Source organism: Lissotriton vulgaris, unplaced genomic scaffold (assembly GCF_964263255.1).
Source record: "Lissotriton vulgaris unplaced genomic scaffold, aLisVul1.2 SCAFFOLD_1650, whole genome shotgun sequence".
Lineage (NCBI taxonomy): Eukaryota > Metazoa > Chordata > Amphibia > Caudata > Salamandridae > Lissotriton > Lissotriton vulgaris.
This window is the reverse complement of record NW_028243036.1, coordinates 38,528-63,994: the sequence shown is the minus strand read 5'-3', so window position 1 is coordinate 63,994 and position 25,467 is coordinate 38,528. Positions and strand designations below refer to the sequence as shown.

At 45.4% G+C, this 25,467-nt stretch overlaps 1 protein-coding gene across 1 annotated transcript in view; it reads left to right on the top strand.

Moving 5' to 3' along the window:
• The window catches only part of LOC147668734 (voltage-dependent T-type calcium channel subunit alpha-1I-like), a 523,924-nt gene that overhangs the window by 472,619 nt on the left and 25,838 nt on the right, over window positions 1–25,467 (top strand). The window contains exons 15-17 of the mRNA XM_086948467.1: window positions 9,043–9,143; window positions 9,850–9,973; window positions 10,523–10,591. Coding sequence (XP_086804593.1) covers window positions 9,043–9,143; window positions 9,850–9,973; window positions 10,523–10,591 — 294 coding nt within the window. The remainder of the gene's footprint in view (window positions 1–9,042; window positions 9,144–9,849; window positions 9,974–10,522; window positions 10,592–25,467) is intronic.

Below are 25,467 nucleotides of genomic sequence, written 5' to 3'. Positions count from 1 at the left end.
GCTGAGAGTCAGCAGAATAAAGAATTTTTGACTGACTGACTGACCCATCATCACATCTCAGCTAGTACACCCTCACCACAGAATTTAAAAATCCCTTTCTCAAGAGGTTTTGACCTTTGGAAACCAACAGCATATCTGGTCCAATGACTGGTGCCGGATACACTCAGCTCCTGCCCAGTATCCCAAGGAAAAAATCTTTGTGCCATAGTGGACAACTCTCTCTCTCTCTCTGGGCCCTCAGATTAATAAGACAGTGTCCACTTGCTTTGGGACTATCAGGAATCTTAGGAAAATTTCTCAATTTCCCTCTTTTGCCTCTCGAAAGCAGGCAGTCATCACCTTAGTGTTGTCCAGATTAGACTACTGTGAAGCCTACTATTTGGGTTTTAACAAAGGTCTTGTTCATGGTCTGCAGCTGGTGCAGAACACAGCTTCCAGGCTTGTGATGGATCTTCCCAAATACTACTCAAGTCTCGGCTTCTGTCAGCAAGCTATATTGGCTCCCTCTAAACTGGAGAATTCTGTTTAAGGCTCTCACAAGGCTTTCCACAACATAGGTTCGGAAGGTATTAAAGGGCTCTTTCAACTATATGTTCCAACTAAACAGCTAAGATCAGCTAGTAAAAATCTGTTGGTAGTCTCCAGGTTTAGGAGAGCCAGATGGGGGGCAGTGCCTTCTCCGTTGTCGTTGCTAGGTTCTGGAATTCCCTCCCCTCTACAATTTCTGGACAAGTGTCTCACTCTCTCTTCCGCAATGCCCTGAAGACCTGGCTTTTACCTGTCCATTAGTATGAGCCCTTCATGTATTTCTGTCTGATGACCCTTTCTGCAGTGCTTTGACGCCTTTGGGCTAAGGTTGCGCTTTAAAAGACTAATATTAATTCATTCATTCCATATGAGTCTAATACTGCTTCACGGTTCAACACCTCAAACCTTAATAGACAAGTTACAACTTAATATACTTAATATCTATCTCGAGATCTTAGATTAAAGTGAGTCCAGTAACCAAAGCCAAACTTCAGGTCTTCGCAGCATGCATGTTTATCTTTTTAAGCACAAGCAAAGTACATAAGACAACATGACAAATCTCACAACAACACAGAACCCCCCCAGACTCAAAGTGAACAGCACACCACACAACACACTAACTCATCAAAGCCAACAAACACAGCAATTCTCAACAACATTTTCAAATACACATAACCCTACTGTAACTCTGCAACTGCAGAGGAACACCAGAACACCACCAATTCTTCCAGCTGGACCATTGGAAACTCGGGGACCTATATTGGGCTCGAGCAGATTAGGTTTTAGGGCAAATTTGAACTACTTTTTATTTATTTATGTGTTTTATAGAGTGCGAACTTGACCCGTTAGGGTATCAGAGCACTTTACAGAGTAATAGAGTTGTACAAGAGACATGGGATCACATACACAGACACACACACACATACACACACACACACACACACACACACATATACATATATATTCACACACACATATATATATATACATATATATATATATATATTCACTGAAAAAACCATAGGTTTCATACCAGTTATAGTTAGGAATTAGCATTTAAAAAACCTATTAAATTCACAGAAAAAAACATAGGTTTCACACCAGTTATAGTTAGCTGGAAATTTTACTGACATAAAACCATTGAAATTCCCACGTTATAGTTAGTTGGACTCACTATAACTTGCGTGTGTGCTGATGACGTCACATATTACATCACTCAGGACATGGTCAGTGACATCACTCATGACATCACTGGTGACACCATCCAGTGAATGTGTGTCTTTTTGAAAAATAAATATGTTTTATATATGTATATGTAAAGGTCGATGGAAGAATAAATGTTTAAATAAGTGTTTTAATGAATGTTTAAAAAAAATGATTGGTTAACTGGCTTATTAAGTGTATCTTAGTGAATACATATATTAGCGAGTAATGTTTAAATATTTAAATATATGTATCAGTGTTTCACTTTGTGTATAATTGGCTGCATGGGTTGGTGAGTAGCTACATGTGTGTGTATATGGGTTATTAGATTTTTTTCTAGTATCAGTATGAGTCTCTGTATGGTTTAGGGGGGGCATTACTTAGCACATAGATGCATCAATGACTGACTCACTGTTTGTATGTGTTTTGAAGACAGCATATGTGCAGGACTGTATGGGTGGATGAGTGTGTATATGTGTGTGTTAGTGAGTGAATGACTGTCTCACTAGTGTCTTTATCAGTAACGACATATATTTTAATCTAGTATATGTGAGTATTGATGTTTATAAGTGAGTATATGTGAGATTGTAAGAGTTCCTGTTTAAATAAGTATGTTTTTCTATAAGTGATTGTTTAAGAGAGTAAGTATGTGTAAGTTTTCTTAGACGTAAGGTGGTAGTGTGTGTATAGTTGTATATGCAAATAAATGAATGTTCAATAGTTTTTTTGCATGTGGAAGTATGTGTGTGAGTAAACTTTGGATGACTGTCGGTGTGTAACAAGATGTATAGGTGTATCACTACATATGATGAGTGAGTATATGTGTGAGTGACTATATAGAACTGTTGGTGAATGAGTGGATGTATATATAGATGGTGGTATTACTGAATTGGTTGTTGTAACTGGTATGGATATCTACATTTTTTTGAAAATGTTAATTTCTATTTTCGAATATGTGTTTTAAGGGTTACATTACACTGAAAGGAGGTCTGTCACTCTGTCACAAAGATGGTGTCATCAGTGATGTCACTGACCATGTCATGAGTGATGTAATATGTGACGTCATCAGCAGTGCATTACACGCGCAAGTTATAGTGAGTCCAACTAACTATAACGTGGGAATTTCAATGGTTTTATGTCAGTAAAATTTCCAGCTAACTATAACTGGTGTGAAACCTATGGTTTTTTCTGTGAATTTAATAGGTTTTTTAAATGCTAATTCCTAACTATAACTGGTGTGAAACCTATGTTTTTTTCAGTGAATTTCATAGGTTTTTCTAAATGGTAATTCCTAACTATATATAAGGCCCCAAACCTATGTTTTTTTCTTTGAATTTCAAAATTTGTTTAATAGCAAATGTCTATAGCTATGAAATGTAATATTTTTGAAAATGATTGAATCCTATATTTTATTTGTATTTTAAACAATTTTTTATTTATTTTTGACCCTGGAGCGCTCCCGGGGTGCGCCCCGGTGAGCGCCCCGGAGAGCGTAGTCGTTTGAAGCGCCCCGGTGCGCGAACCGGGAAGCGTCCCGTTAGCGCCAATGTCGCGAACGAAAACATGATCGTGACGTATCGCGTAGCCGCGTCCGCGTGATACGCACGGCGTAAGCGCACCCGGAAGCACTCGAGCGAATACGCTCGCGCAACATAAACATCTGACGCGCTTACGCGACGCGACCCAGGGCGCGCCCCCGGGGGCGCGTCGCGTAAGCGCGGAGGAGAAGGAGGGGAGGAGAAGATGGCTTGAAGAACACAATACCCCATACCAGCCAAGACCACACATTATATGGGAGTTTTTTTCGATCCCAGAGGGGAAGAAAAAAGTAAATGCAGCCAAGGAGACTTACCTAATCTGTGGCATGGAACTTTATAAGGGGAACCCGAATAAAAAATATTCATTCGCAAATAACACTATGATTAGACACATGCAGCGCAAGCATCCAATAAACTATTCTGCTGCAGAGATGAGGGAACTGGCCAGAAACCCTCCCCAAACTACAAGCACCACCTCGAAAAGAAAGCAACGCACTACGTCGGGACAAGAGGCAAGAGAGACGATGCCTTGCATTCAGCCACGGTTTGCGGATTTCCGTATAACCTGTAAATATTGTGGGAAGACCATCTTCTACGGAGAACAGAGCGTAAAGCTCATCGTCCTTGCTGGGGACAACCACAAATGCCCCAATAAACCCTAATTATTTATTTTCTTTTTTTTTTTGCTCTCGTTGAGCCATTTTCAATTCCCTGTTTTTTGTTTCTCCCCATGAAAAATACAAAAAAATATAAAACTGTTCAGAAAACTCAAAAAAAGTTACAAATGTTCAAAAAAACAAAAAAAATATAAAACAACAAAAAGAAGAAAAAAACAGTTCTTTTTAGAACTACCTCCAATTTATAAAAAAAAGGCTACATTTTTAAAAACTCTGTCATTCTTTTTTCCCCATGGTCCGCTCCCCGGTGCGCGTACCGGGCGCTCCCCCCGTGCAAATCAAAAAAAATATTTTGTTTTTGCCCCGCTGGGCCCTTTTATGGCCCCCACATCAAACCTAGGGGGTCAGGGGGGGTCTATCCCTGCCCCCTTACGGTCATTTCCCCCTTTTTTTTTTCCACCTCTTGTGTCTCGATCCTACCGAGACACAAGATGGCGGCCGCTCCGGACTGTTTCGAATGTTTACAGACACCCGAGAGCCAATCAGCTTTCCATGCGAACCTCGCGTGGCGCGCCCGGAGCGCTCCCCGGTGCGCGTACCGGGGCGCTCTCATAGATATATATATTTTTTTTAACCTAAATTACTCAAAATCCACTGGAGCACATATCTTTAGACATAGCAAAGACACATCGGGCTACCAGTCCCTACAATTTTGCCAAGTTTGGTGGTAATCCATTCAGCCATTCGGGCTAAAAGTGAGTTCGACCGCTCTATGGAAATTAACATGGGGAAAACACATTTTGGGACCCCCTTTTATCTTGGCCCCCGCTTGACGAATTCCCCCAAAACTTTCAAGGAAGGACCGGAGCTCCGCGAGGCAAATTTGAGGAAGTTTTCAGGCAGATTCGTCATCCGGCGCCAAAGTTATTCCAAATAGAATTTTGAGATTTTGCATTGAAAAAAATCCTAACTATAACTACCTACTGGCGACCGCCAGTAGGTATTATATACACACACACACACACACATATATACATATATATATATATACACACACACACACACACATATACACATATATATATACACACATATACATATATATATATATATACACACACACACACATATATACATATACATATACACACATATACATCCTTTGCTATCAGATTCGATATTATTTGCACCACTCTAACTTGGCACATACTCAGAACTCTGCTATATCCACAAGGATGGGCCTTTATCTCGAAACGAGGCTGAAATCACAAAAGTATTAACATTGCATTGACAGTGAAGCACAGTAACGGCAGAGAAGAGTAGATTGAAAACCATAAAGGTTTATTAGCAAATTAGTAAAATTGCAGCCTTCAAACAAATCAATCAAACATAAATCGAAATTCACCTGGATGCAGCATACATGAATATAATCCAAGTAATTCTAATAGTAATGTGAACATTTAATTTTAAAGACAACATATGCAAATCAAGGCAAAGTTGTTTCCATAAAGGAAATTCCCTTATGCTAAGCTAACGTTGTAGACAGGACAGGGAATTTGAGAAGCAGATGGTGTCGACGGATATAGCATCAAAAGCAGAACCAAATAAAGGTTCCAATTAAAATGACAAAGAATATACTTGTTCTCAAGAGTATCTCTATGAGCAGGAAAATAAGGAGCATTTATCTCAAGAGAAGGAAAAAGGTCTTCCACCTGCAAAGATGGACAGGGGCGAGTGAACAAAGTAACTAAAAAGCTTGACATAGTTGAAACATAAGGTCCATCCAAATAAAAAATTCTTCTGGTTCCCACCAGGTAGGAACCAATCAAAACTAATTGTTCCCTTCGTATTTGGTGTCGGCCTCCTTCTCACAGAAAATACAATTCCAACTTCTCTCGTTGTTTCTTTCATGATATCTTACTAAGGAGCATGCTTCTCCTCAGTTTCTCATCCCAGGCAGATGCTGAAGTTGCTGTCCAAACTAACTAATTTCTGCTCTACAGCCTAGAAACTGCAAGCTAACAAAGAATAACAATTACAAAAAATAACATTTCTAAATGAGCACATGAGGCGACTCTGATATCTGAAACAGAAAAAGTGTTATGCGCAGCTAGCAGAAATACAATGTTTACTTTGAACTTAAGGTAAAGCACAGAGGCCTACTCATGCCAACGTTAAACTGCTCATATGCTAGCTAAAGTTAATCAAAACATATGATTCATTGTCTGTTAAACCTAAATATAAAACAAGCTATGGTTATGCAGTTTAACTTGAGCACAAATATGATGAGACCGCATCATCACCAGCAAAAAGAAAAGCAGCCTAAAAGGCTCAATTTTAATATAGGGCAAATGACAAGCAATAACCAATTTTAATAAATGTCATTCCTGAAGGCACTGCTGGTTGTATATCCTTGTAATAGTTTCTAGGGGACACAACCAATCCAAATACCTCACTACTAGCAGGATCACGCGCTTCCTAATTCTGTCACCTGGCAACTGTTCTAACACATAAAAAACAGCCATGCTGTTATACATGCACCCAAAGAGATATGGAGCAGAGAACCTGTTGCAATCAAAATTTGGCTCCACTCTAGCAGGAATTCTTACCACAGTCTTAATCACCTGATGGACCAACCTCTCAGGGCCTTTTGAAGGGTGTATTTTAAATAAATCTTCAGGTCACTAATACAGACCTTCTCGTGTTAACGCCCCCCCATAAAAACATTATCCCTTCCTGCTATTTCACAGACGAACTAAAACAGTGTCGGAGGTGGGTACTTCCTCTTGTTATAGTATGTGACAGGAAGTAGTTTGACTTGTGGAATTTTTTATCTGTTAATGTTGGTAGTATGTTTGTTGGGGGTAACTATTGCTCATGGTGTAACGACTGTGATGGGGAAGAGAGACGAAGAGATTATAGGTGCTTCCAGCATAGCTGCCAAGGTTCTCAGGTCCATGCATGGCTTGAAAGGTCAGTTCAAGTTTTTCTTAGAAATCTGGGACTCGTAGTCCTAGTTTTATAGAGCGTTAAATACGACTGGAAGTCTCAGAAAAACTGTGCCTGACTTAAGTAACTTCTCATTCCCAAAGTACTCCCTGCCACTACCACAAACAGAATCTTCTCTATTTCTATCTCTACGCCGGTCTCTACCTTTATCGCTATATCTTTGCTCACTCTTTATTTCTGTCTACCTCTCTGTACCTGTCTGTTTCTTTCTATCCCCTCACTCTCCCTGTCTTTCTTTTACTCACGCTATCTTTCTCTGCTTTTTTGTATGTCTTGTCTCACTCTCCCTGTTCCTCTCTGTCTCTCATCTCTCTCTTTGTCTCTCCATCTAAGTCTCCCTCCCTCTCTATCTCTTTCTTTCTCACCTTCTTCCTTTTGGTCTTCCTGCTCCTCTACCTTTGTCTGTCTATCTCTCTCCCACTGCTTGCTCTCTTTCTCACTCCTCTCTCTTTCTTCCTCTCTATTTTGTTTTTTGTTTCTTCCCTATGTTTCTCTGTCTCTCCATTTCCCCATGTTCTCTTTCACCCTCTTTCTTTCTCTCCCTCACTCACCCATCTCTCACTTTCTATGTCTGTTCTAGTTCTTCTCTCCCTTGCCTTCCGCACTCACTTTCCCTCTCACTCTTCCCCTTCCTCCCTGCACCTACTACTCACTCTCCGGGTATTTCTTTCTTTCTCTCTCTCCCCCCTCTAGCTTTCTTCCTCTCGTCTCTTTCTCTGGCCACCGCTTTCTTTCTCTCTCAGCAAAAAAGGGCAGAACATATTGTTCTATTGTCCCACCAGAAACACACATAAGGTTGTTGGCAGAAATAGCCTCTAGAGTTCCGATTTCACAATGGCACTGTGCAGTGGCCAAGCAGCTCAGTTGTACATTCAGATTGTACTGCTGCTGGACAAACGACAGGTCATGAAACATCATCTCAATGAAAAGCATGAAAAAGGCCACTTACAGCACGTGGAATAGCTGCTGTTGGCTGAACAAAGAACCAGAGCTTGGAAAATGATATGGGTCAAGTGATCTTTTTCACAAGGCCTCAGCAGAGCTGGGATATGAAGGCTCATCAAATAAACATGTGGCTCCTCTGGAGACTTGATGGAATCCAGAAAGGGCTCGTACAGCAGGGTCTGCTGTGACGAAATAAGAGGGAGAACCTCTCAGAGTGAAGATGATGAGGGGCTCACCACTGCGGAAGTCCATAGGCATTAAACGGTGGAGGTGGGTCTTGACTTTTGGCCACTGCATACATAATCTAATCCTCCAGCCAGTGATGATAGCATGGGCTTGACATATAGGGCCTGATTATGAGTTTGGCAGTGCGGGAGACAGACCACCACACCAGCGCCCAGGTTCCGCACCGCCAAACGTGTGTGTGCACCGCCTGCTAGATTTCGACTTTTTTTGCCAATGGCAGGCAGTTCTATGGTGTTCTATGGTGTTCCCACGGTGGTGCCTATGAAATAGGCACTGCGATGGAAACGTCAAAGACAGTACCTGCACAGCATGGACTGGTGTAGTCCATGCTTTTCAGGCCCATGTGCCCCACTGCATGCACCCCATAGCCTTGAGGCACAACGGGGGGACTGTAGGGCCCCTTTATTTCCTCTCCTCCATAGTTCCATGGAGTAGGAACCACCATGAAAACAGTGGTGGAGAGGAAGCTCGTAATGTGCTGGACAGGACCGCAGCCGTCCCCCCAAACATAATGCGGCCACAAGTTGGCCGCACCATTGTCGCGGATCTCTGCGCCCTGGCGATTGCAGCGGTACAATGGTGGTCAAAGTGCCCTAGTTGTAATAGGACCGTCGGACCGCCACTGCGGTGGTGGCTGGACAGCCACCTCAGCGCCCCCACGAGTCTGGCAGTCTTCGGACCTCCAGAATCTTAACCATTACCTTCATATTCATGAGGAAGATTATTTTCCCTGCTAATGGAAGATAATTGTGGCTCCCTAGTTGTATTTATGATGACCAAGCAAGTGGTAGTGAATTGGGCGTGGTGGTTAAAAGGATTTAAAAATGTGTATGATGACACTCAGAACGGAAACAGATGTCAGACAGAATTATACGAGTGGAAGAAGGGATATCCAGCTCTTTGCATTCTTCTTGCACTAGGTTAATCAAAGCTGTTTTGTGTCACTCCTTTCCCAGAGTCTGTGTTTCCGAATTCGGAAGATGATAGAGGTGTATCGTCCAGATTGGTGCGAGGTGCGAGAAGACTGGTCCATCTACTTGTTCTCCCCACAAAATAAGTACGTCTTGGTTAAGGGTAACCAAATAACACAGCTGCCTGATTTAAGTGTATACATTCACGCACCTGTCCCTGTCGCCTGCAAAACACACTCTTTCACACCAGAACTCCCTTGTAACACTGATCTATACGTTTATGCATTGATACCTGCAGAACCCCCCTTCTCACACCGGATATCCCTGGTAACATCGATTCATACATTAAAACATCTGTTCCTGTTACCTACAGAACGCCCTCTCTGATATTAGAGAACTTTGGTAATGCTGGTCTATAGATTGATGCACCTGTCTCTATTACCTGCAACCCCTCTCTCATGCCTCAAATGCGTAGTAATGTCAGTCTTTAGATTGAGGCACCTGTCCCTGTAACCTGCAATGCCCTCTCTCATCCCTCACATGCCTGGAAATGTCAGTCTTTAGACTGATGCACCTGTCTCTGTTACCGGCACGGCCATGTCTCACCTGTCACATGCCTTGCAATCTCAGTCTGTAGATGAATGGACCTGTCCCTGTTACATGCACAGCTGTCTCTCACACGTCATGTCTCTGCTAATATCCGTCTATAGATTGATGCATCTGTTTCTGTTACTTGCAAAGCCCCCTCACAAACCTGTTTTCATCTGACTCTGTTAGCTGTACAACTCCCTCTCTCCAACCTGATGGCCTTGGTTTCCATATAGTTTCAATCCTTCTTCTCTTGCACCGCAGATTCCGCATGATGTGTCAGACGATTATCGCCCATCGCCTCTTCGACTACGTAGTGCTAGCCTTCATCTTCCTCAACTGCATCACTATCGCATTGGAAAGGCCTCAGATTGAACAAAGGAGTACGGTAAGACACAGAATATAGATTAGGGGATTTGTGTAAGATTTGGGGAAGTGGGGTGATCCAGTGAACACTTGAGCACCAAGCAGGCTTATTGAGAACACAATCTGCAGTGTCTGTGTGTCTTACTGCTCTAGATTAATCATTAAAGCACTTCTTGGCAACTGAGGGCCTTATTTAGATCTTGGTGGATGGAATACTCTGTCACAAATTTGACGGATATCTGGTCCACCATATTACAATCTCCATAGGATATAATGGCACCATAATACGGCGCGAGGGATATCTGTAACGTTTGTGATGGAGTATTCTCCTCCGCCAAGTTCTAATTCAGGCCCTGAGTTTGGAATATTTGTCATACATTTAGTTAATCTTGTTTATAATTCATCCTATTGCTCTCGTAAAAAATGTGTTCATTTTGGACACATTTATATACCTGAGATCTATTTGTTTGTAGACAGTCATGTAGCTGCTACCACAGAGCTACAGGTGGTCCTGTCCAGGTCATGCCACACTCCTGGTAACCCTCTACTTCTCCTTCTCGTTTGCTTGCAGGAGAGGGTGTTTCTGAGTGTTTCCAACTACATCTTCACCGCCATCTTCGTGGCAGAGATGACCCTGAAGGTAAGTGAGAAATGGAGGCTGTTTCTAACTGCTGAAGAGGAGTTGTCTCTACCACAATTTCATGCCTGTCTGTGCCTCTCACCCCATTTCCACTCTTCTTGAAGAAACACATCTTCTCTCATGGCTCCTGAGGCCGGCAATTATCAACCAATTGGTATTCAGTGCATCCAACTGGTCATTAAATGGCCAGGTTTGCACCTCTGGTCTGCATGTTTTTAAAGCTAGCCAGATCTCATTTTCATCCCTAACAAATCTCGTTTAGATTTATTTTTGTTGTTGTTGAAAGCTGTGAAGTCTTTTATCTTTTTGCAACTGCCAAGCTAAGTTGCTTCCCTCCTAAAGTCCTCCCTCGAAGGTGTGTGGGGTCAAGGAAAGCATTACCTTCACAGTAAACGTACCCCTTCAGTGTCAACATCCATAGCAAGGCGGAGACTTGGCTAAAAGGGCAGCAAGCTCTACAAGTAGATAAAACTACTGAAATCTTAAATTCGTCACTTTATTCAAAATGTGCTGGTATTTATCCCAGTGATTTGCATTCAGCTTTCATTCACAGTTGATATGTTATTTACATAGTGCAGGATGCAAATGCCAAGGCCTTTCAAAGCTCCTTCTGGCACCCCGGAAGCAATGAGTGGAGGGAATGAGCCTTATTGATCCATCACAGACTGGTTTCTTGTGCTTGTTGGCATCTCTGTGAGGGAGGAACTAGCACTTTCCATCCAGAGAGCTACCAAAACATATGTTTCATGTCTGGAAACAAAGCACAAACGTGCTAAAGATGATAATAACTTCTTTATACAGCGAAAGTCTTTGGCTTATACCCGGTGCTTAGTCAATTTGTATTTTGCATAGCGCAAACATATCACCCCTAAAGGGTTTCAAGGCACTGGGGGCCATCGGGGAGATTAAGTGATGAGCTAAGCTGCCGCCGGCACCGGTGATCGAACTGCGGGCCCCGCTGTCTGGAGTCTGCCACTCTGGCTGCTGCGCCCCACCTCCCCCAGTCAATGGATATTATAACTTCACATAGCCTGTATATCTAGGATAGAATGAAGGTGTAATTAATGGTGCAACCCTCTCTCCTCTCCTTGCCCTGATATTTATGTCATTTGCCCGCAGCTGTTTGGCAGTCGCGGGTGTGTTCTATATTATTGGAAAGCGACCAAGACAAAAATTAGTCTCAGAGTACCCAATTGACCCGTTCCTTTGCTAGAGCCAAGGTGTTCTTTTGGGTGGGGTACTGAGCAAGCTACCTGGTCTGTCGGGCCGGCAATAATATTGCCTCCTCTTACAGTCCCAAATGAGAAAAACATACCAAACATGCCATTCCCAACCAGTCCCACTAGCTTCCTTGCCTTCCTTTCCCCTCCTGCAGCTGTGCTTTCTTCTTTCAATTAAAGCCGACTAGCAATGCTGCACTGACCGCCTCTCAGAGGGTCCTGACGGCCTGGAAGGCCTTTATGATGCAGCAGTGAGTGCCATGAGTTTTGTTATCAACTGTTGCGACATTGCAGTGATTACCATATTTAGAATCTGGTGTAAATGATACAGGCTCCTATGTAAACTTTGCATAACATAAAGAATTATAAATTGGTAACAGTGAACAACACAGATGATCTGAACTGAGGGGTTTTGAATAACATCAAATAGATACCGAGAGCGAAGCTTGAGCCATCTAGGATGTCATTCAGAACTCCGGGGTGAAAACGTTCCCTGTCATTCACTTTTTACCCATCTATAATGTTATTTTATGTATGGCCCCCAAACTCATGTGCCCCTGCTTGCAACTGATACACGCGAGAGCCATGCATAACATGCCCTCTCCTCCCTGTTCCTTATTTTTTTTATTTTATATATTGTCTCCTGCCTACCACTCTTACCACTCTCTTTCCTTTCCTTCCTTTTCCTCCAGAAGCTGTGCTCCCTGCTTTCCAGTGCTGCTCAGGCAGGCTCCTAGAGAGCCCTGTCAGAGCAGCCTGGAATTCCTTTATGACATAACAACAGTGGTTAACAAGTTCTATTGAACACCACTGCTACACCACAGCAGTGCCTTAGTGGGTTTAGAATCCAGTCATTCTCACTAATGGCTCTCATAACATAAAGAATCATTGATGAGTAACAGTAAGCAATGCTTTCTATCAAGGATTCTAAGTAACATTAAATAGAAAACAAGAGCAAAGTCTATGATGTCACTCAGAACTCCGAGGTGAAATACTTCTCTTAAATTCACTTTCTACCTATCTATAATTTTATGTCATGTATGGCCCGCAAAACTGTTTGCCCCTGTTTTCAAGTGCTGTGCAGGGGCAGAAGAGTTATGGGAGAAACAGACATAACTTGGCCTCTCATCCCGGTCCCAAATTATCCTACCACCCACCACCACCCCTCCTTTGTGATTTTCCTTCCTTTCTAAAATTGTGCTCCCTGCTCTCACAGGATCTCTCAGAGCCCAGCCGGAGCAGCCTGGATTTCCTTTATGACATAGTAACAGTTGTGAACAAATTCTGTTACTTGAGGTTGCTACGTCCGAATCCAGTTAATTGTGCTAATTCCTCTCTATGAGAGTCACGCATAGCATATAGAATAATAGATGGGTAACCGTGAATGATGAGGCTGTTTTTCACTGAGTGGCATCAGTTAGATAAGAGCAAAGCTCAAATAGTATATGATGTCACGTAGCACAGCGAAGTGAAAAACATCTGCATAATTTACTTCTTACCCATCTATACTTTTAAGTAATGTATGGCCCCAAAATCATCTTCCCTTGCTTTCAGCTGCTACACAGGGGCAGAGGAATAAAGGGTGAGTCATAAAAAACATGTCCTCACTTCCCTGTCTCAATTTATTTTAAAAACACAAAGCCAAGTCTCTTGCCATCTCCTCCCACCGCTCTCTACGCTTTCCCTTCCCTTCCTTCTCCTCCAGAAGCTGTGCTCCCTGCTGTCTAACGCTGCTCTGGCAGGCTCTCAGAGAGCCCCGGTCAGAGCAGCCTGGAATTCTTTACGGCATAACAACAGTGGTTAACAACTTCCGTTACCCACCGTTGCTATGCCATAGTAGTGAATTACTGGATTTAGAATCTAATCATTAACTCTAACGCATAACATAAAGAATTGCAGAAGGGTAGCAGTGAATAATAAAGATGCTTTTCACACAGGAGTTCTGAGAGACATCAGACAGATAATGAGAGCAAAGCCTGAGTTGTTTATGATGTCACTCAGAGCCAGGAGGTAAAAAACATCCCCATTTTTCACTGTTATCCATCTATAATTTTATGTATTGTATGGCCTACCCGATTCATCTGCCCCTACTCATGTGCTATGCAGGGACAGAGGAATAACCAGCAGCAGCTCCTCCGTTTCAGCAGAGGAGCGTCGCCCCCCTGAAGTGCCCCAGAGAGAAAAAGAAAATGGTAATGAACTAGTTAACTCATTACCTTTTTTTTTTAACCCCGTCCCGAACAGAGCGTTAGGACGGGAACGGGCTGCTGCTGACTGGCAGCAGTACAGAGAGCAGGGTGTGTATGTCTTGCGACGGCCAGCCAGACGAGCGTACCTTAAACCTCTCTAACCCAGCTGTCTTAAGACAGGTAGGTTAGAGAAAGCCAAAGCCTCCAGAGCACTGTGGAGCGCTGTGGAGCGCCAAATGAGGCTGCTCCCACCAATCCTAGCACTGCTCTCATGCTGGTGAGAGCAGCGCCAGGATTGGTGAAGGGAGTTGGGAGCCTGCCAGGGCCGGACTGGGAACCATATCTAACTGATGCCACAACCGGCCCTGGCAAAGTTCTCAGCTGGCCCCCCTACCCTCGGAGGGGGTGGGCGGCTGAGCCCTTTGCCCGGGCCGGTTTTCGGCCGATTTGTTACAAGGCCGATTTTGCAGCTATGCTGCAAAAACGGCCCTGTAACAAAAACGGCCCCCACCAGTGCGGCGCACCGGGGGATTGCCTGGTGCCTCCTATGGCCAGCCCGGGCCTGGAGCCTGCATGGAGAGAGGACCATCGAGGAGGAGAACGACGTCACGTCACGTTGTGCTCACCGGTAAGTTGTTTGAATTTAATTTGTTTTTATTTTTAATGTCCCACTCGCCCTAGCATCGTCGGGACATGCCAGCCGCAACTGGGAATAACAGGGGACTCATATTTAACATGTTCTCTCTTTTCTGTCACAAAAAAACTGGCCTCTTGTCACTAACCCTCGCCTCCATGTGTGCGTTCCTTCCCCTCTCTCTTCTCCCCTGTGGTGTGCTCTCTGCTCTGCCAGCGCTGCACTGACGGACTCTTTGGGGGCCTTGCCAGTGCAGTCTGGAATTCCTTCAGGACATCATAGCAGAGAATTAGCAGATTTAGAATGTGCCTATCACACTCATGGGCCTCAGTGACAGCCATGTGTAACATTCCAATACAAGATTGCTGCCATAATGTGCAGAATATAAATATTAAAGTCAGACGGCAGTGGTGCCTGCATACCAGGCGCTGAGTTTTAATGTTACATAAGTATATAGTGTGCTGTGCCCAGTATAATTGTTTCAAACCAATTGTTAGGTCGTGCAGGTGAAGGCTTGGATGTACAACTTTACCCTATTTCATCAACATTCTTGGTTCATGTTCTTCATATACACTCATTTATGCACCTGATTAAATCATTTTCAAGCCCTCCATATTACGCGTTCATGGGGGATAAGCACTACTAACCTGTCTCTCCTCATTGACCTCAATCAAAGTATTAATTCATGCTGTAGTTTGACTAATCACCAATCAAAACAAGCATTGGTGAAGCTAAATGGCCATGTGTTGGCCACCAGCATTTTACTTTGCAAATGCTTGTTTTGTTTTGCGATGATTTTGGAGGAAAAAAATGGATGGGTGGGGGAGCTGCCAACACTCTCACCAACAAAAGAAACAGATACAAGCAAAACTATTTTGGGGTTTTCTAAAAGTACACATTGCCCTAGTAGTCTGTGCAACTGAAGGGAATTACTCTGTGTGTAGACGTGGTCCTTGTGCAGAATCTCATCACTCACTGTGAAGTCAGCCAGTGGCTGGAGTGGGCTAGCCAGCTGCGCCGTGCTGTAGTGGGAGGAACAAAAATGTGAATGATGCAAGAATAGACCAATGGAAGATGGCCAATAGCTACAATAAATATTTTATAGATAGAGTTTTAGCCAAATCAAAAGGTCTTGGCAAATGCCTGCCCTAAAAACGGTTTCTATAGTAAACTACAATGGCTCTGTCTGTCACATCCCCTGACAGAGCCATTGTAGTTTACTATATACTTACCCAGGCTCTGAGGGACACTGGGTTACCCCATTGTGTCGTATCCTAAAAACGGTTTCAGCACATCTCCCCTATTGTGAAAGAACTGCATTGGCTCTCTGCTTTCCAGAATCCACTCCAAAATGATGCGATTTTTAAAGCACTCCACTTGAGGTAACTTCACCACCTTGCCTCTGAGCTCAGCGGGTCCAGTGATGTATGTCCCGCTAGGAGCAACCCTCTGGCCAGGCTGAAATCACAAAATACAAACAATGCACACACCAACAGGCTTTTTTGGCTTATGTGCCAAGGCTCTGAGACACGTCTCTTTGCATTTCAGACTAGCTTCTTTGATGGTTCAATTCAAGAAATGCCTCAAAGCCCACCTCACCACAATCATCCCACCAATCTAGCCCTCCACCCTACCCTCCAACGCCTCACCATGCTGTGATGCTACGAGTTTAAACCCTTCTGCATTTGTAGCCGTGTTTTGTCCTCCATTCACATTCTCAAGGTACCTGCATGCCTCTGTATCCTCACAGTTTCGTTATGTATCCTCTTGGTGTGGGAATAAATTAAATACTACAAAATTAAAACAAAAATGGAAACTAAGAACTAGGCACGGCAGTGATGGAAGCACCTCTTGGGGTAAAGGGGGGCAGGCAATTTTGCTTAGGGCGCTTCTCAGATTGACCCGGCGCTGCGCAGGCCCCTCTCGCGCGGCCGGGCAGGCGCAGTCTTGTCTGTGAATACTTATTTATTCATGGGTTTTATGCGGCGTGAAGATCGCAGCCAGAGGGTGTCGGAGCTGTTAACAAAGCCTTGTCCTAATCAGATGCAATGAGAGCATGTTAGCGCGAGGGGGCTGGCGAGGAAGCGGTGATTACAGACTGGCACGTGTGAGGTGGTGATTATGTGGTTGTTCTGTGGATCTGCGCTTTCGCAGTGTCCTGGTGCAGTGGAGCGGAGTCTGGCCGCGCGGGGTTTGCCTGAAACAGGTTTATAAAGTGCAGAGCTTCAGCAGTACAAAAGGGGGTGGGGATGGACGGAGCATCTGAATCAATCAAACACTCACACCCATCAAAAGATCTGGGTTTAATCCATCACCGTTCTTTAGCCCACTCTGCCACCCCAGTTCAGACATGGCTATATGCAAATCAGTCTGACCCTGTGCCTCATGGGAACAGTCCAGCCCGAACTGCCAAGCCATGTCTTCCCTGGACCGGAAACAAGCTTCCGAGGACCAGTTTCTGGCATTCCAGCCGTCTTCAGCCCGGCTTGCTTGAATCCAGTGGCAAAGTGAGCAAGGGATTCACGTCTGAGCATACCCTGCCAACTTATGGTGGCCAAAAGCGGTACAAAAGGGGACAGCAGGTCAAAATTCAGGACAGAAATTTGGGACAAAATATACGTTTTCAGACGCATCAGAGGAGGTCGTACAATAGTGTATAAGTAAGTAAATAGACAACCAAAATAAGTTTATATTAAGTTGAGACAATCGTGCACCTCACCATTTTGGTATGTGCACAGCTTTGAGCAACTGTGCAGCTCTGTTTGTGGTATTTCATATAATATTTAGTTTCAGTTTGGAGTTTCTTTGAAGTGTTGTCCCACCTGCACTGCAGGGGATGCAGCGACCTTCAGCCTTCATTACGCCCCTTCACCAAAGACCTCCCTCTGCACAGATTCCCTCACTATCCACCTCCCATGGTGCCCCTATTCGCTATATAGACCCTCGCTCATGGGTATGTCATTTATTTTTACAGTGCTGCTCAGCCCAATGTAGGCTGTTGCTTCAGCTCACACACTTATTGTTCAGAGACAATGACTCATATATGTAAATCAATGTATAGGAAATGTTACTTAAGACAAGGAGAGCTACAAGGTCTAGGAATCCATACTGTTAGGTACTATTTGCAGAGCCACTGGAATTATGCAGCAAGGAGGGCTGAATTATGCTGCAGGATTGATTAAATTATTCTTTCAAGAAAAGGAAATGTATGCAGCATAATGCAAATTTTGTCATAGTATTACCATATTATTTTCTCATTTGTGCACATTTTAACACTTTCTGGTCATAGGTTGCACCTCATTAGTACCCGTATAACACCCAAATATAGTAATATGCAAAGGAAGGTGACCAGTCAACCTTTACAAAGTGCCTTTGCAAAACATCACTGCCTTTTTCGTTTTTTTTAACCATTTGAGGCAGCAACTGTTTTTAAACTAGAATCTTCAGATATATTCAGCTAATGGTGGAATATGTACCACATGTGACAAATCCATCCATCATGCGAAAACTGTTGAAGCCGCACAATTCCAGTGACCCCGAAATATAACCTGAGGATATAACACATAACATAGTGGTGGGGGTTGTCTTTACAATTATAATACAAATAAATACTTTACTCTGCATGTTACACTTTGTGCCTTACAAGAGGCGCATTATGCCTCTATGCTTCTTTATGATGAGTCAAAACCGGGATTAGTGAAACCTCAGATATCTCAAAGAGATAAATTAATCACCAGAGTTAAAGAGACATTTTTGTTATGGCCCGAAAATTGCAGTAGTGCGAAGCACTCAGAAGTCTTTGCCTTTCATCCTGCCGGATATTTCAAACTGTAGCTTAGTTCTCCAGCACGGCTGTTTCACAAAAGCAGCATGCAGTGCCCTAGGCCTATGCAGAGGACTGCACGCAATGCACTGTAACTACACAAGGGCCCATTGCAAGGGAGTAGCCAGAAAAATAAAATACCCACACTTTATATGGCACTAAATAAAGGAGCAAAAGTGAGCTATCCTGGTCTTTCATTTTGAATTCTGTGAAAAATGTTCCCCTGATAAAAGGTTTGCAAAAATAATAATAAATTAGCTTTTTATAGCAGGAAAGAAACTTGGTCAAAAAATCCATTTACCTATATTGTTGTTTGTCTTTTATTCTTTCCGTCTTTTAATATTCTTTCTTTCCTTATGTCCTTCTTTCTATCCACCTTTGTCCTCTACTTTCTTCTTTACATCCTCCATTTATTTTCTTTCTATCTTTCTGTCTGTTCATCCTTTCCTTTCGTCTCAGTCTATCTCTATTCTTTAAATTCATATTTGATTTTCTTTTCATATTTCCATATTCCACATTAACATTAATTTGTGTTCCATTTTTCCTTTTGATCATCCTCTTGTCCTTCCTTCCATTGTTAAATCTAAATCTTTCTCTTTCTTTCCAGCGTTCTTTTAGTATTTGCTTTCTATTCTTCCTTCGCTTTCTCCCTCGATTTGCCTTGTGCTTTTTTTTTTATTTACCATTATCATGATTTTCTTTCTGTCGCTGCTTTTGGCTACTTCAGCACCCCCTGCCCCTCTGCGCCCCCACCTCCCACACACTCATGCTGTGTTACAGTGATTATTCTAGCCTTATTTAGTTGTTTTTTTATTCTGCCCTGTGCTGATCTGCGAGTCACAGATCAAAGGAAGGGCCATGAAACACTTTTCTGACACCCTCCCCACGCCCCCCCCTCCAACACTGTGCTTCCCTAAACCTTTTGCCTATTGTCATTCTTTAGGTGATAATCAGCCACAACAGAATGACAATAGGCCTGTACAAAGATTAAGCGAGGTTGGGGAGGGGCCGCTGCTGCCTCACAGAAGTGCGAGCTGGCAGAGCCTGCTGCCATCCCCAAAATTACGGACAAAAGGCGTCCGTGAAAGAAATGCTCACGGACAACGGACAAGGGGCCCAAATAACGGGCAGTCCGTGAAAATTACGGACGGTTGGTCACCCTAGGTTGTATGGTAGCGAGCTTTAGCGGCGTCCCATGCACTGCAGACGTTGGGGTCTGTGGAAGGTTTGCCTGATGAGGGGTTGTATGGTAGTGAGCTTTAGCGGTGTCCCATGCACTACAGACATGGGGATCTATGGGAGGTTTGCCGATGAGGGGTTGTATGGTAGCGAGCTTTAGCGGCGTCCCATGAACTGCAGACATGGGGGGCTGTCGGAGGTTTGCCTGATGAGGAGTTGTATGGTAGCGAGCTTTAGCGGCGTCCCATGCACTGCAGACATGGGGGCTGTTGGAGGTTTGCCGATGAGGGGTTGTATGGCAACAAGCTTTAGTGGCGTACCATACACTGCAGACATGGGAGGCTGTGGGAGGTTTGCCGATGAGGGGTTGTATGGTAGCGAGCTTTAGCGGCATCCCATGGACTGCAGACATGGGGGTATGTGGGAGGTTTGCCTGATGAGGGGTTGTATGGTAGCCAGCTTTAGCGGCGTCCCACGCACTGCAGACATGGGGGGCTGTGGGAGGTTTGCCTGAAAGAGGGTTATAAAGCGCAGAGCTTCAGCAGTGCCCCTGCCCACTGCAGACATAGGGGAGGTGCGGGAGGTTTGCCTGATGAGGGGTTGTATGGTAGCGAGCTTTAGCAGTGCCCCTGCCCACTACAGACATAGGGGGTGCAGGAGGTTTGCCTTATGAGGGGTTGTATGGTAGCGAGCTTTAGCGATACTACTGTGTAGTACAGGTATGTAAGGCTGTGGAGGGTTTGCCTGATGAGGGGTTGTATGGTAGCAAGCTTTAGCGATACTGCTGTGCAGTACAGGCATGTAAGGCTGTGGGAGGTTTGCCTGATGAGGGGTTGTATGGTAGCGAGCTTTAGCGGTGTCCCATGCACTGCAGACATGGGGGTCTGTGGGAGGTTTGCCTGATGAGGGGTTTTATGGTAGCGAGCTTTAGCGGCGTCCCATGGACTGCAGACATGGGGGTCTGTGAGAGGTTTGCCTGATGAGGGGTAGTATGGTAGCGAGCTTTAGCAGCGTCCCATGCACTGTAGTCATAGGGGTCTGTGGGAGGTTTGCCTGATGAGGGGTCGTATGGTATCGAGCTTTCGCGGCGTCCCATGCACTGCAGACATGGGGGTCTGTGGGAGGTTTGCTTGATGAGGGGTTGTATGGTAGCGAGCTTCAGCAGTGCCCCTGCCCACTACAGACATGGCGGGGTGCAGGAGGTTTGCCTTATATGGGGTTGTATGGTAGCGAGCTTTAGCAATAATACTGTGCAGTACAGGCATGTAAGGCTGTGGGAGGTTTCCCTGATAAGGAGTTATATGGTAGCGAGTTTCAGTGGTGTCCCATGCACTGCAGACATGGGGGTCTGGGTTGCCTTATGAGGGGTCGTATGGTAGCGAGCTTTAGCGGCTTCCCATGCACTGCAGACATGGGGGTCTCTGGGAGGTTTGCCTGATTAGAGGTTGTATGGTAACGAGCTTTAGCGGCGTCCCATGCACTGCAGACAAGGGGGACTCTGGGAAGTTTGCCTGATGAAGGGTTGTATGGTAGCGAGCTTTAGCGGAGTCCCATGCACTGCAGACATGGGGATCTGTGGGAGGTTTGCCTGATGAGGGGTTGTATGGTAGCGAGCTTTAGCGATACTACTGTGTAGTACAGGCATGTAAGGCTGTGGAGGGTTTGCCTGATGAGGGGTTGTATGGTAGGGAACTTTAGCGGTGTCCCATGCACTGCAGACATGGGAGTCTGTGGGAGGTTTGCCTGATGAGGGGTAGTATGGTAGCAAGCTTTAGCGGCGTCCCATGCACTGTAGACATGGGTGGCTGTAGGAGGTTCGCCTGATGAGGGGTTGTATGGTAGCGAGCTTCAGCAGTACCCCTGCCCACTACAGACATGGCGGGGTGCGGGAGGTTTGCCTTATAAGGGGTTGTATGGTAGCGAGCTTTAGCAATACTACTGTGCAGTACAGGCATGTAAGGCTGTGGGAGGTTTGTCTGATAAGGATTTGTATGGTAGCGAGCTTCAGTGGTGTCCCATGCACTGCAGACATTGGGGTATGTGGGAGGTTTGCCTGATGAGGGGTCGTATGGTAGCGAGCTTTAGCGGCTTCCCATGCACTGCAGACATGGGGGTCTCTAGGAGGTTTGCCTGATTAGAGGTTGTATGGTAACGAGCTTTTGCCGTGTCCCATGCACTGCAGACAAGGGGGACTCTGGGAGGTTTGCCTGATGAAGGGTTGTTTGGTAGTGAGCTTTAGCAGTGTCCCATGCACTGCAGACATGGGGGGCTGTGGAAGGTTCGCCTGATGAGGGGTTGTATGGTAACGAGCTTTAGCGGCGTCCCATGCACTGTAGACATGGGTGGCTATAGGAGGTTCACCTGATGAAGGGTTGAATGGTAGCGAGCTTTAGTGATACTGCTGTGCAGTACAGTCATGTAAGGCTGTGGGAGGTTTGCCTTATGAGGAGTTGTATGGTAGCGAGCTTTAGCGATACTGCTGTGCAGTACAGGCATGTAAGGCTGCGGGAGGTTTGCCTGATGAGGAGTTGTATGGTAGCGAGCTTTAGCGATACTGCTGTGCAGTACAGGCATGTAAGGCTGCGGGAGGTTTGCCTGATGAGGAGTTGTATGGTAGCGAGCTTTAGCAGTGTCCCATGCACTGCAGAAATGGGGGGCTGTGGGAGCTTTGCCTGACGAGGGGTTGTATGGTAGCGCGCTTTGGTAGCATCCCATGCACTGCAGACATGGGGGCTGTGAGAGGTTTGCCTGATAAGGAGTTGTATGGTAGCGAGCTTTAGCAGTGTCCCATGCACTGCAGACATGGGGATCTGTGGGAGGTTTGCCCGATGAGGGGTTGTATGGTAGCGAGCTTTAGCGGCGTCCTATGCAATGCAGACATGGGAGGCTGTTGGAGGTTTGCTTGATGAGGGGTTGTATGGTAGCGAGCTTTAGCGGAGTCCCATGCACTGCAGACATGGGGATCTGTGGGAGGTATGCCTGATGAGGGGTTGTATGGTGGCGAGCTTTAGTGATACTACTGGGTAGTACTGGTGGGTTGTATGGTAGCGAGCTTTAGCGATACTACTGTGTAGTACAGGCATGTAAGGCTGTGGAGGGTTTGCCTGATGAGGGGTTGTATGGTAACGAGCTTTAGCGGCGTCCCATGCACTGTAGACATGGGTGGCTATGGGAGGTTCACCTGATGAAGGGTTGAATGGTAGCGAGCTTTAGTGATACTGCTGTGCAGTACAGTCATGTAAGGCTGTGGGAGGTTTGCCTTATGAGGAGTTGTATGGTAGCGAGCTTTAGCGATACTGCTGTGCAGTACAGGCATGTAAGGCTGCGGGAGGTTTGCCTGATGAGGAGTTGTATGGTAGCGAGCTTTAGCGATACTGCTGTGCAGTACAGGCATGTAAGGCTGCGGGAGGTTTGCCTGATGAGGAGTTGTATGGTAGCGAGCTTTAGCGGCGTCCCATGGACTGCAGACATGGGGGTCTGTGGGATGTTTGCCTGATGAGGAGTTGTATGGTAGCGAGCTTTAGCAGTGTCCCATGCACTGCAGAAATGGGGGGCTGTGGGAGCTTTGCCTGACGAGGGGTTGTATGGTAGCGCGCTTTGGTAGCATCCCATGCACTGCAGACATGGGGGCTGTGAGAGGTTTGCCTGATAAGGAGTTGTATGGTAGCGAGCTTTAGCAGTGTCCCATGCACTGCAGACATGGGGATCTGTGGGAGGTTTGCCCGATGAGGGGTTGTATGGTTGCGAGCTTTAGCGGCGTCCCATGCACTGCAGACATGGGGGGCTGTTGGAGGTTCGCCTGGTGAGGGGTTGTATGGTAGCGAGCTTTAGCGGCGTCCTATGCAATGCAGACCTGGGGGTTGCGGGAGGTTTGCCTGATGAGGGGTTGTATGGTAGCGAGCTTTAGCGGCGTCCTATGCAATGCAGACATGGGAGGCTGTTGGAGGTTTGCTTGATGAGGGGTTTTATGGTAGCGAGCTTTAGCGGAGTCCCATGCACTGCAGACATGGGGATCTGTGGGAGGTATGCCTGATGAGGGGTTGTATGGTGGCGAGCTTTAGTGATACTACTGGGTAGTACTGGCATGTAAGGCTGTGGAAGGTTTACCCGATGAGGGGTTTTATGGTAGCAAGCTTTAGCGATATTGCTGTGCAGTACAGGCATGTAAGGCTGTGGGAGGTTTGCCTGATGAGGGGTTTTATGGTAGCAAGCTTTAGCGATATTGCTGTGCAGTACAGGCATGTAAGGCTGTGGGAGGTTTGCCTGATGAGGAGTTGTATGATAGAGAGCTTTAGTGGCATCCCATGCACTGCAGACTTGAAGGGCTGTTGGAGGTTTGCCTGATGAGGCGTTGTATGGTAGTGAGCTTTATCGGTGTCCCATGCACTGCAGACATAGAGGACTATAGGAGGTTTGCCTGATAAGTGGTTGTATGGTAGCAAGGTTTAGCGGCATCCCATTCACTGGAGACATGGGGTTCTGTGGGAGGTTTGGCTGATGAGGGGTTGTATGGTAGCAAGCTTTAGCTGAACTGCTGTACAGTACAGACATGTAAGGTTGTGGGAGGTTTGCCTGATGAGGCGTTGTATGGTAGCAAGATTTAGCAGTTCCCCTGTGCATTGCAGACATGGGGAGCTGCAGCAGGTTTGCCTGATTAGGGGTTGTGCGGTGAAGAACTTTAGCAGTGCCCCTCCGCATTGCAGACATGAGGGAGTGTGGGAGGTTTGTGGGGGCTTGTATGATAGAAAGCTTTAGCCATGCCCCTATGCACTGTAACATTGTGAGGATGCAGAAGGATTGCTTGAGATGGGGTGTCAGGTACCGACCTTAAGTATTTCCCCGGCACACTGCAAGATGATTATTTGGGCACTTTACCTGAAATGGGTTACATATTACAAAGCTTCAGCAGTACCCCAGTAGAATTGTGAGGCCAGGACCGGTTTTAGGGCAGTGCGACTGGTGCGGTTGCACTGGGTGCTGACCTGTGGAGGGGGCGGTGGCCTCCTAGGGGGGTGCTGTGTTTAGCAATAACTTGTGATGGAGTGATCAGGGGCACTTTTGCCCGGTGGTAGTGAGGGAGTCCGAGGAGGTGATCATGGGATCACAAAAAATAAATATTGCACCAGAGCTAAAGCAGGCCTTGTGTGAGGCTGTAGGAGTTTTACCTGTGAGTGAGTTGTATGGTACCGAGCATCAACTGTTCCTCTGTGCACTCTAAGAATGGGAGGCTGTGGGAGGCTTGCCTGATAAAGGGACATGTGCTATGTGGCATGCTGGAGACAAGCTTGGTGAATGAGAAAGTGAAAAAAGAAGCCGATAACAAACGATCTCAATATTGTGGTGAGATGGTGAAGTGAGAAAGAGACATTTCAGAGCCATCTCCATTTGTATGACAAGTCTATTGTTTCAAGTGTCGCTCCCTTAGATCACATCCTTGCTCCGAGCTTTTCCTCGGAGCTAATCAAGCACAAAGTGGGCGTTGCTCTGGAGAAAAAGAAATTTGCATAGCCATAGCTTCTGCGTGTGTCTAGTTTCTGGGGTGAAATCTTTGGATGGAATGTGTGACCGATGAAGGAGGGTGGTGCTTTTCTGCTAATATACTGGATCTTTGTCCCATTTCCATTGTTCCGGTGATATTTTGAACCAATCAACTCCTGTACATTAATGTATTTTATTCTGTAGTACTCCTCTATTTTCAATTCTATGCACAAGTTAATAATTGGATGCACATGTTGAATTGCCTCTTACGCCCGAAAGGATGTGGAGGCCTGACTGGTTTTATTTTCAAATTGTGCCATGACTTTGCTCCATTGCATTTTATATTACAAATG